Source organism: Crocodylus porosus, unplaced genomic scaffold (genome assembly GCF_001723895.1).
Source record: "Crocodylus porosus isolate Cpor-Errol unplaced genomic scaffold, CroPor_comp1, whole genome shotgun sequence".
Lineage (NCBI taxonomy): Eukaryota > Metazoa > Chordata > Crocodylia > Crocodylidae > Crocodylus > Crocodylus porosus.
The window spans coordinates 13,101,500-13,120,964 of NW_017728912.1; the positions used below are offsets into that span (position 1 = coordinate 13,101,500).

Consider the following 19,465-nt stretch of genomic DNA (forward strand, 5'->3'; position numbering starts at 1 on the left):
AGTGAAAAAAAATATTATTTCCAGAGTGGATTGCTGGTGATGAAACTCCTGGAGATGAGGCAGGGAGGGATGGCTAGTGTATGAAGCTCCATTTTATGTCAGGCTTTTGTTGTTGGCCACTTATTTTCCTGGAAAACTAGGGCAAAGTAGAAAAGATTGGAAAAACGTGAGTCCTGTAAAGCAGCTTTGATCTTAAAAGGCCAGCTTTTATGTTATTGCTTTGTACTATGACTACTGAGTGTTATTTCAGAAAGGTAACATTACTCCCACTACAGTGCAAAAGGAAAAAGTCACATTGGAGGTATGATCATTAGTTTATACTGTCAGTTATACCTCAGCTATTCTGATTTTGCACCACTGGTGCTCAAGACTATGCTATGCAAATAAACAATGACTTTATCTGATGTGTCTGAATTGTTTTAAATCCCAGTGTTTTCTTTCTAAAAAGGGCCCCACAGTTAAGGTGCAAACACTCTCAGTTTCTATAAAAAGTTGCACCATAGGAATGTTTTTAAAAACACCTGAGCTACTATTTACTGTTGTTTCTGCTACTCTTATAAAATTTAAGTCATTGTATTCAATATAAAAGAAACCCAACATTAAAAGATATAGGTTACATCACCTCTGTATAATGAACAGAATGTTTCATACATTTTCTCTTTCTCCAAGAAAACTGTTAGCTTTTGTTTGACTAGGTAGCACTAGGGTGAAATGGTTCATAGACTTCAGTGCATGTTCTTTCTTTGGTCATTCATAGTATTTTTATGGGCTTCTCTAAAGCCCCCCCGATGCCTAGCAAAAGCTGCTGGACTGGCTCAACTACTGAACAATGTTCCTCCAAACTTCACCTCAGGGCCAATACTTCAAATACAGTCCCCTTGCTATGAGTGTATCAAGATTTGGAAATGTTATTCAAGCACATACACAATTTCTGGCACAGGAAATAAAAAGCAAGCAGCAAGCAAAAGCTGTAAAACAAGCAGTTGCATAGAGCAGTAATATCCCCCTATTGACAGAGTAAGCAATATGAAAAACTTTCATGCAGCTAATGTGCTCTGGACTGTGTTACACCTCAGAGTCAAGACACAATAGCTGTCAAGAAGCCCAGAGGAGAAGAACTTCTATAAATATAAAAATCACTACCAAATAGCAGTTTGTTTTCTTATCAGAGTTTATTTCTGCACCTCAGAGATCATGCTACTATCAGAATAATATTCAGGTTTCTTTTAAATTTAAATTTAAAAAAATTTTGAGAAAAATGTTTCCAGCAATTTTTCATTCAATGTGAATGACAAGAATATTACATCTATAAACATTGAAATATCTATTTAATTTCTTCCTGAGGAAGTTTCACATTTTAAGCAATCAAAAAGGGTATTCTGTACAAGCTAGCCTGCAAATCAATCAACTCATTCTTTTCTCACAGGTAAAGCTGGGAAAATACCACAACATTTTCAAGAACATTTGCTTAAATACTTAAGTGAGTTTATATCCTCTGTATTTATACCCCTGTATGTTCACTTTTTGCAAATACCCGTGCATTGATTTTTACTGGAACAGATGTTTGTGGAATGCAAATTTCAAAGTCAAATGCTTGGGTATTTGCAGAAGAGAAATATTAAGTTCACATACACAAGTATTTGTAGGGATTGCTTGCGCATTTACCCACCACAGAACAAAACCATACCACATGATCTATTTGACCATCACAACTAAACAACTCAGCGTGACGATTTGCAATAAACTCCTTATGATCAATCAGTACATGAAACAATAAATAAAAATTGACAGCATCATTTGTGAAAAAGTGAGTCCGTTTGAAATAAACCTGCAACTTGTCTGAAGATAAACTGTGAAAAGAAGAGGGTAAAATTGTCAGATAAATTCTGTCTATGAATTGCTTGCTCAGCTCCACTCCTGCATATTTGATTTGAGCTGTTGTACACAAGGTCTGGAGTCTGCATGTTTTGCTGAGACTCATTGTTCATCACTAAGCAGGCTGACCACCCAGTAAAAGCCAAGCTCATTTTTATGGGCTCCTGCTGAATACTGAAAAAAACATATTTTAATAGATTATTTCTGAAGAAAAAGATGTGGATATATACCTTCTTTGCCATTTAGAAATACATTTAAGCTCCACATATCTGGAAATTCAGAGCAGTAAATCTATCATACTGTTGTCAACTGAAAGGGCAGCATGATCTTGCCTGTAATTATCCATTTGTGTGTGTGACAGTAGTATTTTTAACGCGCCATGCAACCTTTGCTGGATCTTACTAGAAATGCTGATATTTAAGAGCCTGATCCTATAGATCTTACTCAGGCATTGACTTTAAGAGGAGTTTTAACGGATAAAAAATTCAGGATCATGCCCTGGGACAAAAGCTGAAATCCTTTTGTTCATAGCATTTACTTACATGAAAGTCCCATTGAATTTAACTGGAGGTTTTCTTGAGTAAGACCTGAATGATATGGCTCTACAGCTTGATTGTCACTTAAGGCAGTAAAACCTCTCTGAGGGAGATGAAGGTGAGAAAATCTATTAAAGGATCCCCTTTCAGAGTTCCTCCACAATGTTTCACTTCAAGTTATGAGGGCTGCCAATATACTCCTTTCCTGAGTATGAGTCTTGGCCCAGCCCTGCAAACCTGGAAGAAAATTTAGCTATTTGAAAAACCATGTCTATCCTGTGCTCTGTACCCTTCTCAGCAATGTGATGGTTCTACCAGATCTTCACATATCCATGGTGCCAAAGGTCCCTATGCAAGGGGTACCTCCCAGGTCCCATCAAAGGACTCTATGGAATGGGACCCATGGCTCTGAGATACCCTATCTGCATAAAATCTCTGGGTGCACAGTGAAAACATTTAGCATATTCTACTCCAAGTCTTACCCAACCTGAGGTTTTCCATTCTCTGGCCCACCTGCGTTCCTTCTCCTTATAGATCTAGGTTGTGCAGACTCCTTTGTGATGTCCCCGTAAATTATGATTGTGCTATAAACATGGTTGGCACCCATCTGTCTAATATATGGGAGAAGAGAGATCTGTGTACAGGATGTTCCCTCCACATGTGGAAATTTTGGGGACCCGATCTGGCCCGAAATTTGTCTTGCAATTACTGCTTTAAAGAACAGAGTGACTACAAACCAAAGTACAAAAACTCTAGGGCCAGATTCTATTCTACCTATTAGGCTTCTAAGTGGACTTAGGCATGTAAATGCAATTCTATTCTACTCTACTCAAATCCTTTGAAATGAATTAATACATGTACTTTTGTAACATATCAACATCTTGCCCTTAAGGGTGAATAACAGGAAAAAAATCAGTGAGGAGGAGGACCCACCCAACCTTTGTCTAGTTTTTTTTTTTTCAGGGTCTCAGACTAGAGTAGAATTACACTCAGGCACTTAAGTCAACTACAGTAAAAATCTTGTTATCTGGCATGAGTGGGGAATGGGGGTGCCGGTAATCTAAAAACGTGGGTTACCTGAGGCACAGGGTTTTTTGACCAGATGTGGAGCTGGGGGAGGAGGGGTAGGGCAGCCACATGTGGAGCCTGGGGGCAGAGGGGGGAGGTGGCGGTGGCCGGGTGTGAGCTTCCCGCCACCCCCACACGTCTCTGGAAATTCCAGTTAATAGAAATGCTGGTTAGTAAAATGCTGGATAACAGGGCTTTTACTGTAATATTTCTTAATAGGTGGAATAGAGTCTTGCCTCTGGTATTTTGTACAAAGCCTACAAATGCTTTTTCTTTTTACTGTTTGGTGAGGTTATATTTGCAGTAAAGGGAAACTAGTAGCACTAGATAAAATCTTAAGTGTCTCCTCCTGTTATTCAGCAGCTGTTGCAAATCCATACAGCAATTTGTAAGTCACATTAACAGCCTATAGCATGCAGAGGAATTTTCCTTCATAGATATTGAGAGGACTTTTCCCAGAGTTTTAGACAACTCAACTGCTGAGCCTAATTCACTAAAGTTCTGTCCTTTTAAATGGAAATGAAATCATTTTGTCTAATAAATAAAAATGATATTCAACTTAAATAACATCTATTCTGCTAGATCCTCTCTTTTGTTCATGCATTCTCCTTTAGGCAATAATGTGCTGAATACTGAATATTTTTATATACAGATTTGTATGTATTTGATTTTCCAGGCTATTAAAACCAGCTATTACAATACAAAATTCATAACTACTTAAAGTTACTAGTTAGAGGTACAATAAGGATCTTAATGTCTGTTTTCTATTTAGTCAATAACAAACTGGCTTCCATCCCATTGTCATTAAATTGTATAGTTTATGAACATGTAATAAAACAGTACTGATACATATAATTTTTTGATGCACGTTAACTGTCCATTTTAAGACAAATCTGGGGGACATATTTACTGAAAACTGTGTTGGGATAAAAATTACATCCCCCCCTTACTATACATAGACAGTAAGGTTGACCTATCATTGTGGTTTCTTTACTTCACATAGTATTTATTCATTATACTTTTTAGAAACACATGTAATCATATTTCAGTGAAGAAATACCAAGGCTAAAATTTGGCTCAATTTTAATGATCTGTATCCTAAAATTTGAAGCATTAACAATAACAGGATAATCTCATGTTTAATTTGATGAGCGATTAATAGCCTCAGTGAAAGTACACATTATTGTATAACTTAAGCATATGTGTTTGCACAATTAGTGCCTAATTTTATATCATGACTGCACAGTGTATATTCTCTTTTATTTAGCTTACTATGAACATTTAATTCCAACTATATTAAAAATTCATCTCCTCGGAGAAGGTGTATTAGCATATGCAAGTTACATATACTAAATTGGAGGACACTGGAACATCCTACACGTTTCAATCAGCATAAGTAAGATTTTAGAATACATACAGCTACTAACTGAATGAAAAAAGCATTAAAAAAAGCAGCAGAAATTAAAGTAATCTAAATATGGATCTGTTTCTGCTCTTATCAGAATTTCACTGGTGCAAGTCCACTGTGAAACAGACTTGGAGTTATTTATGACTTACAAAAATGTGAGATCAGAATCCAGGCCCTAGGTCTTGTAATTCACAGTACCTTGAGTAAAACATCTACTAACATTGTTTCATCAGTCCATTGTTATGGCATGGTTCACAGTCTAAGGAGGCTAAGACTTTCACTACGATTATTATCATTTTAGTTTTTTAACCTGTGCTGCATATATTTATTTTTCTTTTTAAAAGCAGAGTTGGTATTGTTCAGACACATGGTCTGTCTTCCATATTTTACTGTTTCACTGGACTGTGTATAGGAGGTATCTTGGTTAAAAGCATACGCCAGGAACTTCTACGGGATCAACATCATCCTTATGATTTATCCTCATTGTGTGGGGTCAGGTTTCATATACCAACTTTTGTTATATGGTTTTAGCATGTGGAATCAGGATTTAGCTCTCAGGATTTAGTCTGTCCATTGTGTATACCTACGTAACATGGACTTGTACTCCTCAATTGTGTTCATATATTTTCAGGTATCAGGTTCAAAATTTGGCAAGCATATTCCAAAGGCAGGAGTACATTTGGTATTATTAAGTGCTACATTGTATTTTCTTACATTTCATACTGTATAAGACACATCATAATAGTCGAATAGTAAGAAAAAATGTGAGCAGGCAAACAATGGGCTACAAAATCTACATGAGACACAATACTCTTAGGTTGATATATAAAAGTGTAATATTTACTATGAAACCCGACAGTTGTATCTTTACTTTTGAAGCTTATACCAGTTGCTATTGACTTCCACATGTGTGCACAGTAGTCTACAATAATTCCACTGGCCCAGAAGTAATTAGGAGAATGACTTTGGGCCACCAGAGTTCTAAGAAACACCTACATTTTCACAATCCACATGCCAGCATATGGAAAGAATTTCATTCTTTTATACTCATTTGGAAAAGATATATTTTACAACACCACCTGGTAGCTATTGGAGGCTCTAGGTAAGATGACTGAAGTGCGGAAGAGCGATTCCAAGAAGCTTTCCTTTCAATGCTATCTCACTTTCTGCAGTTCCTGTCTCAGCCAGGATGGTAGCGGTTGTCCCAATTTATGTAGGAGTTTTGACAGTTCCACATTGTGATCTCTGTAGTAGCTTGACAGAAAAGCCCTGCACTGGTGGATATAATAAAAGTAGATATTTTTATTTAATGAAATACTATACGGTGGTTGCTACTGATCCCAGGTTTTGCAGTTTTACCAGTATCAGAACTATGCCAGGCTTTCGCTTACGATGTATACTTTCTCCTATCCCATGTATTACACACAAAATCTAAATTTTCAGGAGCTGAATGGCAGAAGCTTATATTACTGGGTGTATAATATTTCCAAAATGTACATTGCAATCAGAGCAACTGATTAGATTCTGATCTCAGAGTGTCCTATGTAAGTGTATTGTTACTCTGAGCTTATGCCAGTGTTAACTGAGAACAGAATATGATCCAAAAGTTTTTGGCTACTCATGACCGGATGTCTGTCGCTTGGATATTTATATTTTTCAGACACATTTAGGACTGACAAATACAATACAAACAAACTCTTCCCAAATCCTGAATGTCTTTTCTCAGTGATCATATACTATTATAACTCCACTGACTTCCTGTTTTATAGCAACTAGAGAGGAAAAAAAATCAGGTCCACATAGGACAACAGCAGTTACTATTGACCAAATGTTGAAGTCTTAATTCAGGTATTACTCAGACTAAACCAAATAGGATTTCAGTTTGGTCATGACAGAATAAAAAAAGAAGCCCTAAACTCTTGCTATGATTTCATCCCCTCATGAGGGATCTATATTTGGGCCTGAATGAAAATGACAGTATTGGTCCTAGAATAGGTTACTTTATTTGAACATTTTTTTAAATGGATATTTTCAAAGGCAATGGAAATCGAAACTGAACAGTTTTAAAATGTAATTGTGCAGAGAATCCATGTAACTACTCACAGACTAACTGCTCAAGAATGGAACGTGTGGAAAGGAACAGGGTTAGCACCACATACACACATCTGGCCATGAATACTACAAAGCATGCACGTGAATTAATTATGAGTATGGTTCACTCCGGATGTGTCTACACGAGACGCTAACTGCACGGTAGCCTAAAAACACTGCACAGTAGCAGCTCAGATAGTGCTAATATGTTACTGAGCAGTATCATTAAGGTACTGCGCAGTAACTCTGGTGGCCGTGCATTTATTTAGTACTTAATTATACAAGTACTATATTAAATGCACTGTAACCACTGTGTATTAATGAATGTGTAGACATGCCCTCCATTCAGGAACCAGGATTTTAAGTTGTAATTTTTTTTGAGGGTTACTATTTTTTATAGTATGAGGAAAACATTTAAAGGACAATTTCAAAACAGGCTATTTTGTAGATACCTTTGGCCTTTATGCTTTGCATTGGAAATGAGAGATTGAAAAATGATGATCTACTTCATGCTATCAGGAAGGTTTTAGTTACAGGAAGAGTTAGTATATGTAATTGCTTTTTCTTTTTTGTTAAAATTTTGTACATGCAATGTCTTTGTACATATACTGGGAACTCCTGTAAGCCATTCAAATACTAAAATGCTTTAGAAGAACATGGTTTACCTCAGAGTCCATAGGAGGGTATTTTCTGCCTTTGCTCTTTCCAAGACACTTCGTTTTTCCTTCTTCCAGGAGTTGACACCAGAAACCTTTATGTGAATCAAACCTGAAATGAATATTTTGTACACTTTTAATCCAACAAATAAGTTCCCACTCTTTTTAAGAATGTATTTATTACTTTAGTAACTTGATATTTTGTGGTTACTTTCCTCCTGTTATTCACACACCCATTAACAATGGCTGGATTTGTTTTTCTTGAGGGAAAGACAAAAAGATAACGGTATTATTGTCACCTTTTTAGGGTCTGCAACTTTTAGGGTACACATAACTTAAGTACAGGCCCCATAGTATCTAGGTTCAAATAGACCCTTTCATTTTATTAGTTACGTACATAGTCCTATGAGCTAGATGTTATACAAACATGTAAGAGGACAGACACATCCTTTTCCTGAGACGCTTATAATCTAAATAGTCAAGATGGACATGCTTGTTTTGAGTAGTACCTTATTTGATCATTGTTATATAGAAAACTATGGAACTATTTACACAGTAAAGGGCTATTTACTCTGGGTATAGATGGTAGAATTGGTCCCCAAATGGTCAGGATGATGTTTGGCAGATGTCACAGTAGCTCCAGAGTTGAATGCAGTCCTGTCTTTTAACATATTATGGGTGCAAAGAGTAGGGTAAGAGAAGAAAGGAGTAAAGTAATAGGAGCAAGAAAGAAGGGAATAGGATGGGGATATGAAGTTGGAGTTGAGATAGGAGAGAAAATGAAGGGGGGCGGGAGGGAGGGTAGATGGGAGAGGAAGGACCAAAAAAAGTAGCACAGAAGTCAGAGAAACTGACCCTAGCTGTGACAACCGCTCAACCAGTCAACCGAAAGAATGAATGTCCAGAATATGAACCGGGGCATAGGTGATGGGGAAAATCAGGCCCAGACAGTACAATAGCACCTAACATCAAACTGAAGCAAGCATAAGCTAATTATAACATGACTTCTGTTCAGGGGATTGTAAGAGCAACATCCCTCACTGTTGCTGTGAAGAGACTCTCCCCTCCTGAGGGCTGGTACTATCACTGGGAGCCCTCTCCCCACAAAGCAGAAGCACTTTTAGTTTGGTGCCTTAGACTGGACACAGTACCTTGCGTTTGACTGTGGGCCTCTCTCCTCACTCACTGGTACTCTAGAGAAGTATTGTTATACTATTCCCAATTCACATATACCTTCTTAGGTAGTTGAGATTAAAACCAATGCTTGTTCAACTATGGATTAAAGGTGATAATGATATTTTACACTGAGATCCCACAATAATGGGTAATCAGAGACTTTGACTGTACAGTAATACTAACTTTAAAATATCTTTACCAAACCTGCAATATGTGGCTCCTACCTGGCTTCTATCAGTTAATGACAAAACTTCTGCTAATTTTTATGGGACTATAAGATTCTCTCTGCTCTTCCTAATGTAACACACACACTACAGATAGCACACGCTACAGATAATCACATTTACAAGCTTCTGCACATTTGTATTATAAATGCTTGCTTATTTTGGTATGACTACTGTACACAGCCATCCATGGCATCATTCATCAGGCAAGAACTACATTCACAGGTCTATATATAGACACAAGCTCAGTGTGAGTTAGTGATCTGGATAGATGCTCTTTGCTTTTTGCATATCAAATCAACTGATCATAATAAATAGCATCTATGCAACTGTAGCAGGACATGATTAAACTGACTCTGTATTTAAGAGCATGTTGTAAGGCTCATGTCAGGACCTCAATTAATGCCTGCAATTTCCCAGGATATGAGTAGGAGTTGAGCATGCTGATCAAGGGTATGGCTTTAGCCTATAAGCACAGATGTAGGTAACTGCTTTGACTGTATAAGGCAAACTATATCCAGTATGCAGTGACAGAATCTCATGGAGTTAAACTTCTAGTGAGCAATTACAGTGCAGCCCACATACTTTTAATTGTGCAACACCTCTGGATTTCTGGGATGTTACTCATTTTATAGGAAACATTTCACAAAATTTCCATTTGACCACAAAACAATATAAAACCTGCCGTCAGCCAAACAATTCTAAAATTTGGAGCTAAAGATTTAGCACCCTTAAATTTTTGTAATAGATTCAGTATTTTCAGTGTGCTGCAACACAAAGCTTTGTGTAAGAAGTCAGAGTTGCAAGCAGGCTAAATTGCCCCCATCGGGCCTGGGTTACTGAGTGGTCTAACTACCCCCAGGTGGCCCCAATAGCCTGCATGGGCATGAATGCCTGCTTATAAACAGCAGGTTACTTACCAGATGCCTCTCTGTCTAGCTTTGACTACCTCGTTCATAGTTTCCCAATTCTTACCTATACTTGCTAGTCCTTGGGTCCTGCCTGTTGTTCTTTGTGACCTAGGCCAACCTAACCTTTCCTGACATGGGCTGCCCTTTGTGACTTGACCTCCAGGTTAAAACCACAAGTTTCCAGCGCCTGGAGAAGACAGCTGCCTGTATTTACCCTCACCATTGATCCCCTAACTCCTCTGTAGCAAAGGCAGTACAGGTGCAGTGGAGCAGCAGGCCCTGCTGCAGAGGGGAGCACTACGGAGGGAATGGGTGACATGATGCAGTTTTGTATTACTGATTCCCCTGTATTGGCTCAGACCTTTATGGGCTAGATAGGCTGCCAACCCATCCCAGGTCCTGTGTTTTTTTCCTGGTTTCCTGTTGGGTTCTGCTTCTTGGCTTCCTGGCTTCATTCCCCTGACCTGTGGGTTTCGGATTCCCTGCTCTAGTTTGGATCTTTGCTTCCCTGACCTTGTCTGTCCTTCAACTCCTGAGCTGTGTCGCTCTTGAGTCAAACCTTGACTGCCTGTGTCCCTGTTATACCCCTAACACCACAATGGGCCCCCACCACAGAAAGGATGTGGACAAATTGGAGAGAGTCCAGCGGAGGGCAACAAAAATGGTGAGGGGGCTGTGGCATGTGACTTTTGAGGAGAGGCTGAGGGCACTGGGCTTATTTAGTCTAGAGAAGAGAAGAGAAGAGTGAGAGGGGATTTAACAGCAACCGACAACTACCTGAAGGGGAAATTCAAAAGAGGATGGAGCTAGACTGTTCTCAGTGATGGCAGATGACAGAACAAGAAGCAATGGTCTCAAGTTGCAGCAAGGGAAGTTTAGGTTAAATATCAGGAAGAATTTTCTCACTAGGAGAGTAGTAAAACACAAGAATGGGTTACCCAGAGAGATTGTAGACTCTCCCTCCCTGGCTGTTTTTAAGATCTGATTAGACAAAGCCTTGTCTGGGATGATCTAGTTGGGAATGGTCCTGCTTGGAGCAGGTGGTTGGACTAGATGACCTCCTGAGGTCCCTGCCAACACTAGTTTTCTATGATTCTATGAATGTCTGTACAGAGAGTCAGTCCAATGTAAATGGATGGATGGAAAGAATCTATTGACAGTAAATGTGAAATTGCTCTAGGGTGGCTTCACCTGTTAGTGAAATACTGAGAATTGCTAATTGCTGAGTGTTAGTTCTAGGTGCATTCACACTTTAGTCAAAAGTGCAATAGTTCTCCACTTTTTAATGCTTTAACTCAACTGGCACAACAGTATCAATTCCCCATTATGTGAATACTTAGGAAAGCTGCAAGCAAGAAATCTTATTTATAGATCTCCAGTAGATTTATTCAGATTTTACATTGTTTAATTTAAACAGAAATAAAAAAAAATCCCCCTCTGCCAATACAATTTCCCTATTATTTTTAGAATAATTGCTGGCCAATATTATTTAACCAGCAATTTAAACAGAAGCACAGTTTTTATGATGCTGCATGCCAAGTTTTACTTAGCTGACTGCGGGGGGAAAAACACTGTATCAGCTAGTAAAAGGATGATGTAGGGGTATATTGTAAAATTTCAAATGCTTTCTCTGTTTATATTAAAATAACATGCCTTGTAACCAAAGTTTATTGACAAGTTTCATAGTGAATTAATTAAAATCTGTCTTTGTAAAAAAAGACTGTGAGATGCACTTCATCCATAAGCAAATGTTCTGAAACAACAGACTTCACATTATAATAGTTTAAATTCAAAGCAAACCATACTATAAAGCTGATATAATCAGAGTCTACAGTCTATTAAAATTGCAGTACAATTTACACTTGCTTGATCAAAACACCAACATTGTAATCGCACTGTTTTAAGGGCAATGTATCAGTCTCAAATTAGGGCTATAAAATATTGTTGATTCTAACGGGCAAAGGAGGACACTGTCAACTAGGACTCCTTGGCAATCTTCTGACATTACGGACTGAAAAACCATAGGTAAACCTTCATTCTTACATAGGCATTTTATACAATGCCAATCACTTTCATATTTGAGTCTGCAATTCCTCCCTTAAAATTCACTTTTCACTGCTTAAATTCTTATCCTCTGTGCCTGAGCACAACAATTTATTTTGAAGCTTAATTGCAAGTTGTAAAATACATTGAGTTTATTGGATAAAGAACCTGTAAGGGCAAAAGATATGTTTTATGTTGCTTTCACCTAAAAATTCACAATACTTTAGATAGCTCTTTTTTACTACTTATATCTGTTACCAAAAGACAGACATGGCCAAATTCATTACTGATGTTACAACACTGCTTTAAATTTAAGGGATGAATTGTTCCAGAGTCTCTTTAATGGAACAAGTTGCTTTAATCTCAGTTACCCTCAGTGAACATTATCAGTGTTCAAGGGCAAACATGAAGGAAATGGATGTCACAGAATTAGATGCAGATGGGAATAATTCAGAGCACTGAGGTCAAGGGCTTTGGTGTAAAAAGAGAATGAGCTTTCAATAGAGCTACTCCAGGGATAAATTTGGCCCATTATGTCTTTACAATGCACTTGACTTTATCTTATAAAAGATAAAGTCCGTTTTGCTACATACTCCACAAAAAAGAACAGAACACAATTGGATGAAAACATTAAATAGAGAAATGTCTAGGTAAGAAAAGCATTCTTTCCTGAGAACTTGTTATAAAAACAGACAAAGAGCTTGTATTCAAAAGAGCAGCCTATGGCTATCAATCCTATTTTAAGGGCAAGTGAATCTAAATGTCAAAATCCCAAAGGTTTGTGTACATAAGTGTCTATTATATACAAAGAGCATGTTACATTGCTGAGATTGATATTGTTGAGTCTTTATTCCAGCTGATGCTGAAGTTAAGGGAAACTACCCTGCTGCTAAGTCTGTTTATGCATGCTGTACCTTATCAGGGTGAGGAGGAAATGGGAAGGTATCTCTCCCTTACCAATCCAAAATTCAAACAAAGGTTTCATAAACTAGGATTAGTAACGTGGCTTACATGAAGAATTAATTAAAGGAGAGCTGGTAGCTTCATTTTGCAATAATTTTGTTTACAAGAACCAATGTCATTTTGGGGATATAAAAATAAGATGGAGCTTCCTGGATCCCTGGGTCTAGTCTCCCCCTATTGTAGGCATCATAAATTGGTTAAGGTCTATCTAACATTTTGCCTGTCCTATTCCTAGTGGAAGGCAATTGACTTCAGTTGACAGATATTCCACCATTAGACTTGATCCTACAAGATAACAAGGGACTTCTGAAAGGTGCTGTGCACTCCCAGCTACCACACACAATATATGAACACCCTCCAAAAACCATTCAGTTCCCCACAAAATTAAGCCTATTCTTTTTAGGAATACAGGAACCACCAAAATGGAGGAGATGCAGCTAGTCCAGCTGGATCCATCTGGACCCATCTAGTCCAACAAACTATTTCCGATTGTGACAGGTAGCAAATGCTTCTAAAGGAGGTGTAAGAACCTTGTAGTAGGTAGAGGTGGGTTAATTTATCCTGCTGCATATATGCACTAGAATCTCTAAACAACAGAGATAAGCCTGAACATTTTCCCAAAATGTTTACTGCCAATAATTACAGTAAATCTAGATATTCTTTATCTTATTACAAATTTCCACATTTATAATGAACCAATTAAAGTCTATTTCTAGCCCTGTCCTTTTTTTGTTAATATTTGGAGATGGAGAGCTATTTTTTTTGATATACTCTAGTTTTTCTCTCTTTCTGTCTCTCACTTTCTCTCTATTCATATATACTACACTGAAGCAGAAAGTTAAATACATAAAAACACAGTTACACTACTATCTACTTTTAAATTACTACATTATTTATACTGAATTATATAAATTATCAAAATTAACTCACGTTAGAGCTTCAGAGTAATTATAATGAGGAGAGACTCCCAGAAACTTCTGTACTTCATCCATCACAGTAGCTGGGTCAGTTCTCAGCTGCTGCCCATCAATAATTAGCAACTGCAAGAATAAAATAAAATGAATGTTACATTTAAAATTCATTATATTTCAAGCTTCAAACTAAAAGTTTCACCTATGTCAAGCTCATTCATTAAAAGGAAGAGAGGTGCCCCAGGGAATGGTAATAGGTCCAATCTTATTTATCATCATCATTTATGATCTGGGAGAGGGGTAAATGGCACACTAATTAAATCTGAAATGATTTTAAATTGGAAGCTGAAGGACCTAAAGAAATTAGAAATATTAGCAGGAAATTAAATGAGAATTTCCCTGACAGGATACAGGCAGATACATCTAGAAACAATAACCTGAAATTGTGTTTGTGTGCGCATGTGTGTGTGTCTGACATAACACTCTCCCCAGCTCCTTTTGGTACAAATGCTAGAGAAACCAACAGTTTGGGTGGGGAAGGGAAGGCTTTTGTTGATTTGCATCATGCTAACTAATAGGAAGGAACTGGAAAATCTGGAGGTAGAAGGGAACATGGGTGAGAGTGATCATGAAATGACTTACAGTACTTCATGGTCCTAAGGATAAAAAAAAAAATCACTGGATTTTAGAAAACCAGACTTTTAACAATCTCATAGCTGTAACAGACAGGACCCAATAGGAGACAAGTCTAAAATGAGTCCAGGCAAGTTGGATGTTCCTTAAATAAGACAGGGTAGATTTGCACCGCATAGACTATTAAAGGCAGGGGGACTTGCTATCCCAACAGGAAGGAACAATAGAAGGCAGAACAAGAGACTAGATTTTCTTGGCTAAACTATGAGTTTGTCAATGACTTGAAAACTAAGTAGGAATCTTCCAAAAAATGGAAATGTGGCAACATTCTGGAGGATGAGTACAGGAGTACATTAAGAGCATGCAGAGGAAAATCTTGAAAGCCAAAGCACAAATTGAGATACAGCTATCAAGTAGCATAAAAGACAACCAAAAAACATTCTCTAAGTATGTTAGAAGTAAAAGGAAGATCTTTACTGAATGCAGACAATCTGAATGCAGACAATACTGAATGCAGTAATGGATGATGCAGAGAACGCTGAAATGTTTAATGCCTTCAATCTTCACAAAAAAGTCAACTATCAGATGACAAACGTAGTCACTGTCAAGCATGAAAGAAATAAAATACACAGAATAGGGAAAGAACAAGTTAGAAATTACATAGTTGAGCTAGAGGCAAGAATTTTTGTGGGTGATAGCTTTTAACTGGACCAACTACGTGGTTGAAATAAACAAGCTTTCAAATACCATGCATTCTTCCTCAGCTCTTCTAGTTAAACTAGATGTTTTCAGGTCACAAGTTCTTTGTTGCTTTGGGAAGTTAGATTAATTGGTGAGAGTTTACAGAGGGTGTAAAGGACTATTGTTCTTATCATCAAGGGATATGAAATCCAGCATCCCTGAAGTACCTATCCTGTCACCTATGCTCCAAAATGGGGCCTTTTGGAGAAGTCAAAATTAAGCATAGCATAGAGAGTATCATATTGATATACTGATACTGGGCCTCTAAAGTTTGGCACCAAAGAGATACTAATACCAGATGGCTGAATTTGAACTGCCTTGGTATGCCCTTGAAAATAAAAGCCCAGATTCTTCTCAGAGCATCTCAGGACTAGCTTAGTGGAAAGAGTGCCCCACACATCAGTGTGCAACCTCCTCCACCCCCTCCAAAAAACAAACAAAAACCCAACAAAAAACAAAACCCAAACAAAAACCAAACAAAAACCAATCCCATAAAATATCTGACTAAAACCTGAGTCATATGATGTACGCTGCCCCTGTGCTTTGCACTAGAAGATGCTAAGAGTCTATCACACACATAGAATCCAACCCTAAAAAATTAGGGCTGGAAGGGAACTCAGGAGGTCATCTATTCAACCCCCTTGCTCAAAACAGGACCATCCCCAACTAGATTGTCCCAGCCAGGGCTTTGTTGATCTGCGCTTTAAAAACCTCCAAAGATGCAGATTCCACACCTCTCTAGATAATCCATTCCAGTGCTTCACCACCCTCCTAGTAAGAAGTTTTTCTTAATATCTAACCTAAACTTCCCTTGTTGCAACATGAGATCATTACTTCTTGTTCTGTCATCTGCCACCACTGAGAACAGTCTAGCTCCATCCTCTTTGTAAACACCGTTCAGGTAGCTGAAAGCTGCTATCAAATACCCCCTCAGTCATCTCTTATTCAGACTAAATAAGCCCAGTTCCCCCAGCCTCTCCTTGGAAGTCATGTGCGCTAGCCCCTTAACTATTTTCATTGCCCTCTGTTGGGTTCTCTAACTTTTCCACATCCTTTCTGTATCTTTTGAGACATGCACTGAGAAAGAGAATATGCAGGAGATAGAACTTTGTGAAGTATGTGTCCTTAAAGCCTTGTCAGAAGCATGCAGCTTTCAGCTTTTGTTAAGCCATCTATTTTGAAATTCATGGGATACACAGAGCTAACAGGATACATATACCAGGAAACACATAACCACTGATGCTCAATGAGTGGCCCACAGGGAAGCTACTCTTAATACAAAGAAATTCAGGGCACCTGACATCCAGTAAGTAGGGTGCCAACTGAAGATCAGCGGAGCTGCAATGCACCAAATATTTTCAATGTGCAATAAGGCCACGCACCAATGAGCCTCAATGGATGTGTCGACATGCTAACATATTTGACACAGGCGCTAATGTGCCAAGGACTTTAATGAAGTACATGCATGAAGAAGAGCTGGCAGAGGAGCAGAGGCCCCAGTGCACAAGAGACACAATGCAGACAACTTTGGAAAAGATGTGATGGGCAAAGGAATTTGTACAGGCATTAAAAGACCCTGGAATGTGATAAGTGCTAGAGGCAGGAGTTGATACACAGAGGCAAATGATGCAGTGGGGACATAACCAGAGTGACTGAAGCAACTAGCTCAGGGAAGCACTAAGAAGCTGATGTAATTGAGGACAATTGGGTCTTAAGTCTTTACTCACCCAATTCTACCTTACTGGGATCACACAGTTCTACCTTACTGCCAAAGACAAAGATATTTCTGTGTATTTGAGGCTGCACAGTGTTCAGCATACCAAGCAAGTCTTTTCCCAACCTCATAAAGGGTTAATTTAATGCTGGCCAAGTTCTTATGTAGAGGGCAGATGGAAGCATTACACAGCACCCACTCCAGTAATATACCATGATGTATCAAGTTTTGCTGGAAGCCCAAAAGGGCTATCAAGTGGATGAAACTCAGATGTACCATCAGGCACTAACTCCTCTGATTTGCTTTCTGCTGTGGCCGGTAAGGAGTCAGAAAGTGAAAGATATTAAAAGAAAAGCAAGAAGCAAGCAACTCAAGCTGCTTACAGATATTAAAAAAACAAAAAATCCCAGAGCTTTACTTTAAATTGGAGTGCTCCTATGCCAAGCCCAGTGCATGTCCAGAAGAGGCATCACATTAGCTGGACCCAGCTTGCCTGACTTCCGTGTAGATTGGGCTCTTTAGTGAGGCTTTCTGGGCACTTGTATCTAATAGCTGATTGCATCAGCTTTAAATAAAAGCACTACAAATCCCCACTGAAGTGCCTGATCTAAACCAATGCTGCAGAGTCAGGTCAAACTAACGTGCTGCTGCTTCTGGTAAAGCATGTTTTTGGGTTTTTTTTTTAAATGTCTGTAAGTAGCCTCAGTGTTCAAGTAAAAAAGGTAGTTTAGCAGGTGAGAGAGAGTAAGTGGTAGCCATGGTGTAGCTTCCTCAGCCCAAGGCTCTGAGATAAATTATAAATGTAAAGCCCAAATTTCTGTCCCTACTCCATTTGTTGACAAAGTCAGCTGTGCAGTACTGAGAGTTGTACATGCATATGACGTACCCAGTAGGGTCCAGCCATTCAATAACATGCCTAGGGACAAGTGCCCAGTCACACTCTCATATATATATCCATGAATAGCGGTGTGTAGTAAAGAAGGCTTAGGAAAATATCCAAAAATATCATAATAGTATGATATATTCCAATGTATCAAATACAAATGAAAAAATATGTATAGAAACAGTAACAGAAATAGGAATGGAAATAAGAATTTCTTATTCACCTGATAAGGTGGGAAGTAAGTTAGCCATCTTTCTATATGGGTGGCATACCATCCAGGTACTAGACATCTCTTCTGTAGAGCTCTAAGCTCTGATGGAGCTCGAGGTCCAGCTGTGATCACCTGATAGAAGCTAAATTTTAGAGCTGTGGGGTCTTCATGCGATCGTTGATGCTGTGAAAAAAAAGTTAAATTACGGGAACATCATGAATATTCAAGTTCAAAGTCAAGGAAATAAGACAGAATAGGGGTGGATAAGCACTGTTAACCATCCAAACACCAGACCAGTATTAACCATGACAAATCTGAACAGACAAAATAGATATTTAGTTCATTGTATAACCAAATCCAACATAATGAACTCAAATATGGTAAAAATCCATACAGGGCTAAATCTTGAAGTCCTTACATGGTATATATTCAGAAAAAACTTACTGAAGAAGAATTATCTTATAGATTAGGGGCATCCAATTGTTGGTCTGTGGGCCACATTCAGTTCACGAGGGGTTAAGTTGTGCCCCCCTAGTTCCCATCTGCCTGCTGCTCCCCGGGGAGTTTCTGGACTCCAGTTCTAGCCTTTGGCTTCTGCATTCTGTGTCCCAGGATTGCAGTGTGATACGGCATCGCCCAGGTAGCTCAGGATGAGGCTGGGGCTGCGTGGCATGCAGTGAAGTAGGGAGGGGGGCATCCATATTGGATCACTATAGTGGTGGGAGGGTGTCACAGGGCTGTGATGTGCAGATGAAGGATGCATGGATATGCAACATATCCAGAAAGTGGGGCTTCCATACAGTGCATAGCCCAGGGCCCTGCAATCTCTGTCAGGGGCATGTGACCCCCAGCGGCTCAAGATAGCTGAGATAGATAATGGATATTTTTTGCTTATGGGAACAGTAATATAAATAATATTTATATACAAAGTATGTAAAATAAATCCTTACGCAGTATTTACTCTTACCTAATTTATCAAACTCCTATTGAAACCAAAGAACCAGAAGAAAGGGGTCTCCTTTGGAATAAGGACCCACAATTAAACCAGGAGTAGTATTGGACACATATCTGTCTGTTCTGAGCAGCTCCTACTCTTTCAAATAAGTTGGGCATAGAGACCAGATGCCTTGGTGACAGGCAATACAACAACATTTACAGATAAAATCATTTAATACAGGCAGTCCTCAACTTACGTTTCGAATTACAATGTTTTGCACTTACAACGTTTATAAATTGACACCCTGTTTCAACTTTCTGACATCATTTTCGACTTTACAACGCTTGATCTGATGCAATGCCATGCCAGCAAACAAGTGCGCTGTGTCGCTCATCTCCCTGGAGAACATCTGTCCAAACTTCTTTGGACACTTTCTTTAAGAAAGCAGACAAGACTCCAGAAAAACCTGCAGCCAAGACTCCTG

General features: G+C 38.6%; 1 protein-coding gene across 1 annotated transcript in view; it reads right to left on the bottom strand.

The window, feature by feature from the left end:
• Positions 1–1,157: 1,157 nt before the first annotated feature.
• LOC109309358 (bifunctional heparan sulfate N-deacetylase/N-sulfotransferase 3) overlaps positions 1,158–19,465 on the bottom strand; it is a 128,678-nt gene continuing 110,370 nt past the window's right edge. Inside the window, exons 11-14 of the mRNA XM_019534051.1 lie at positions 18,057–18,227; positions 13,882–13,991; positions 7,644–7,746; positions 1,158–6,161 (exon numbers count right to left, since the gene is read on the bottom strand). Coding sequence (XP_019389596.1) covers positions 6,042–6,161; positions 7,644–7,746; positions 13,882–13,991; positions 18,057–18,227 — 504 coding nt within the window. The 3' untranslated portion in view covers positions 1,158–6,041. The remainder of the gene's footprint in view (positions 6,162–7,643; positions 7,747–13,881; positions 13,992–18,056; positions 18,228–19,465) is intronic.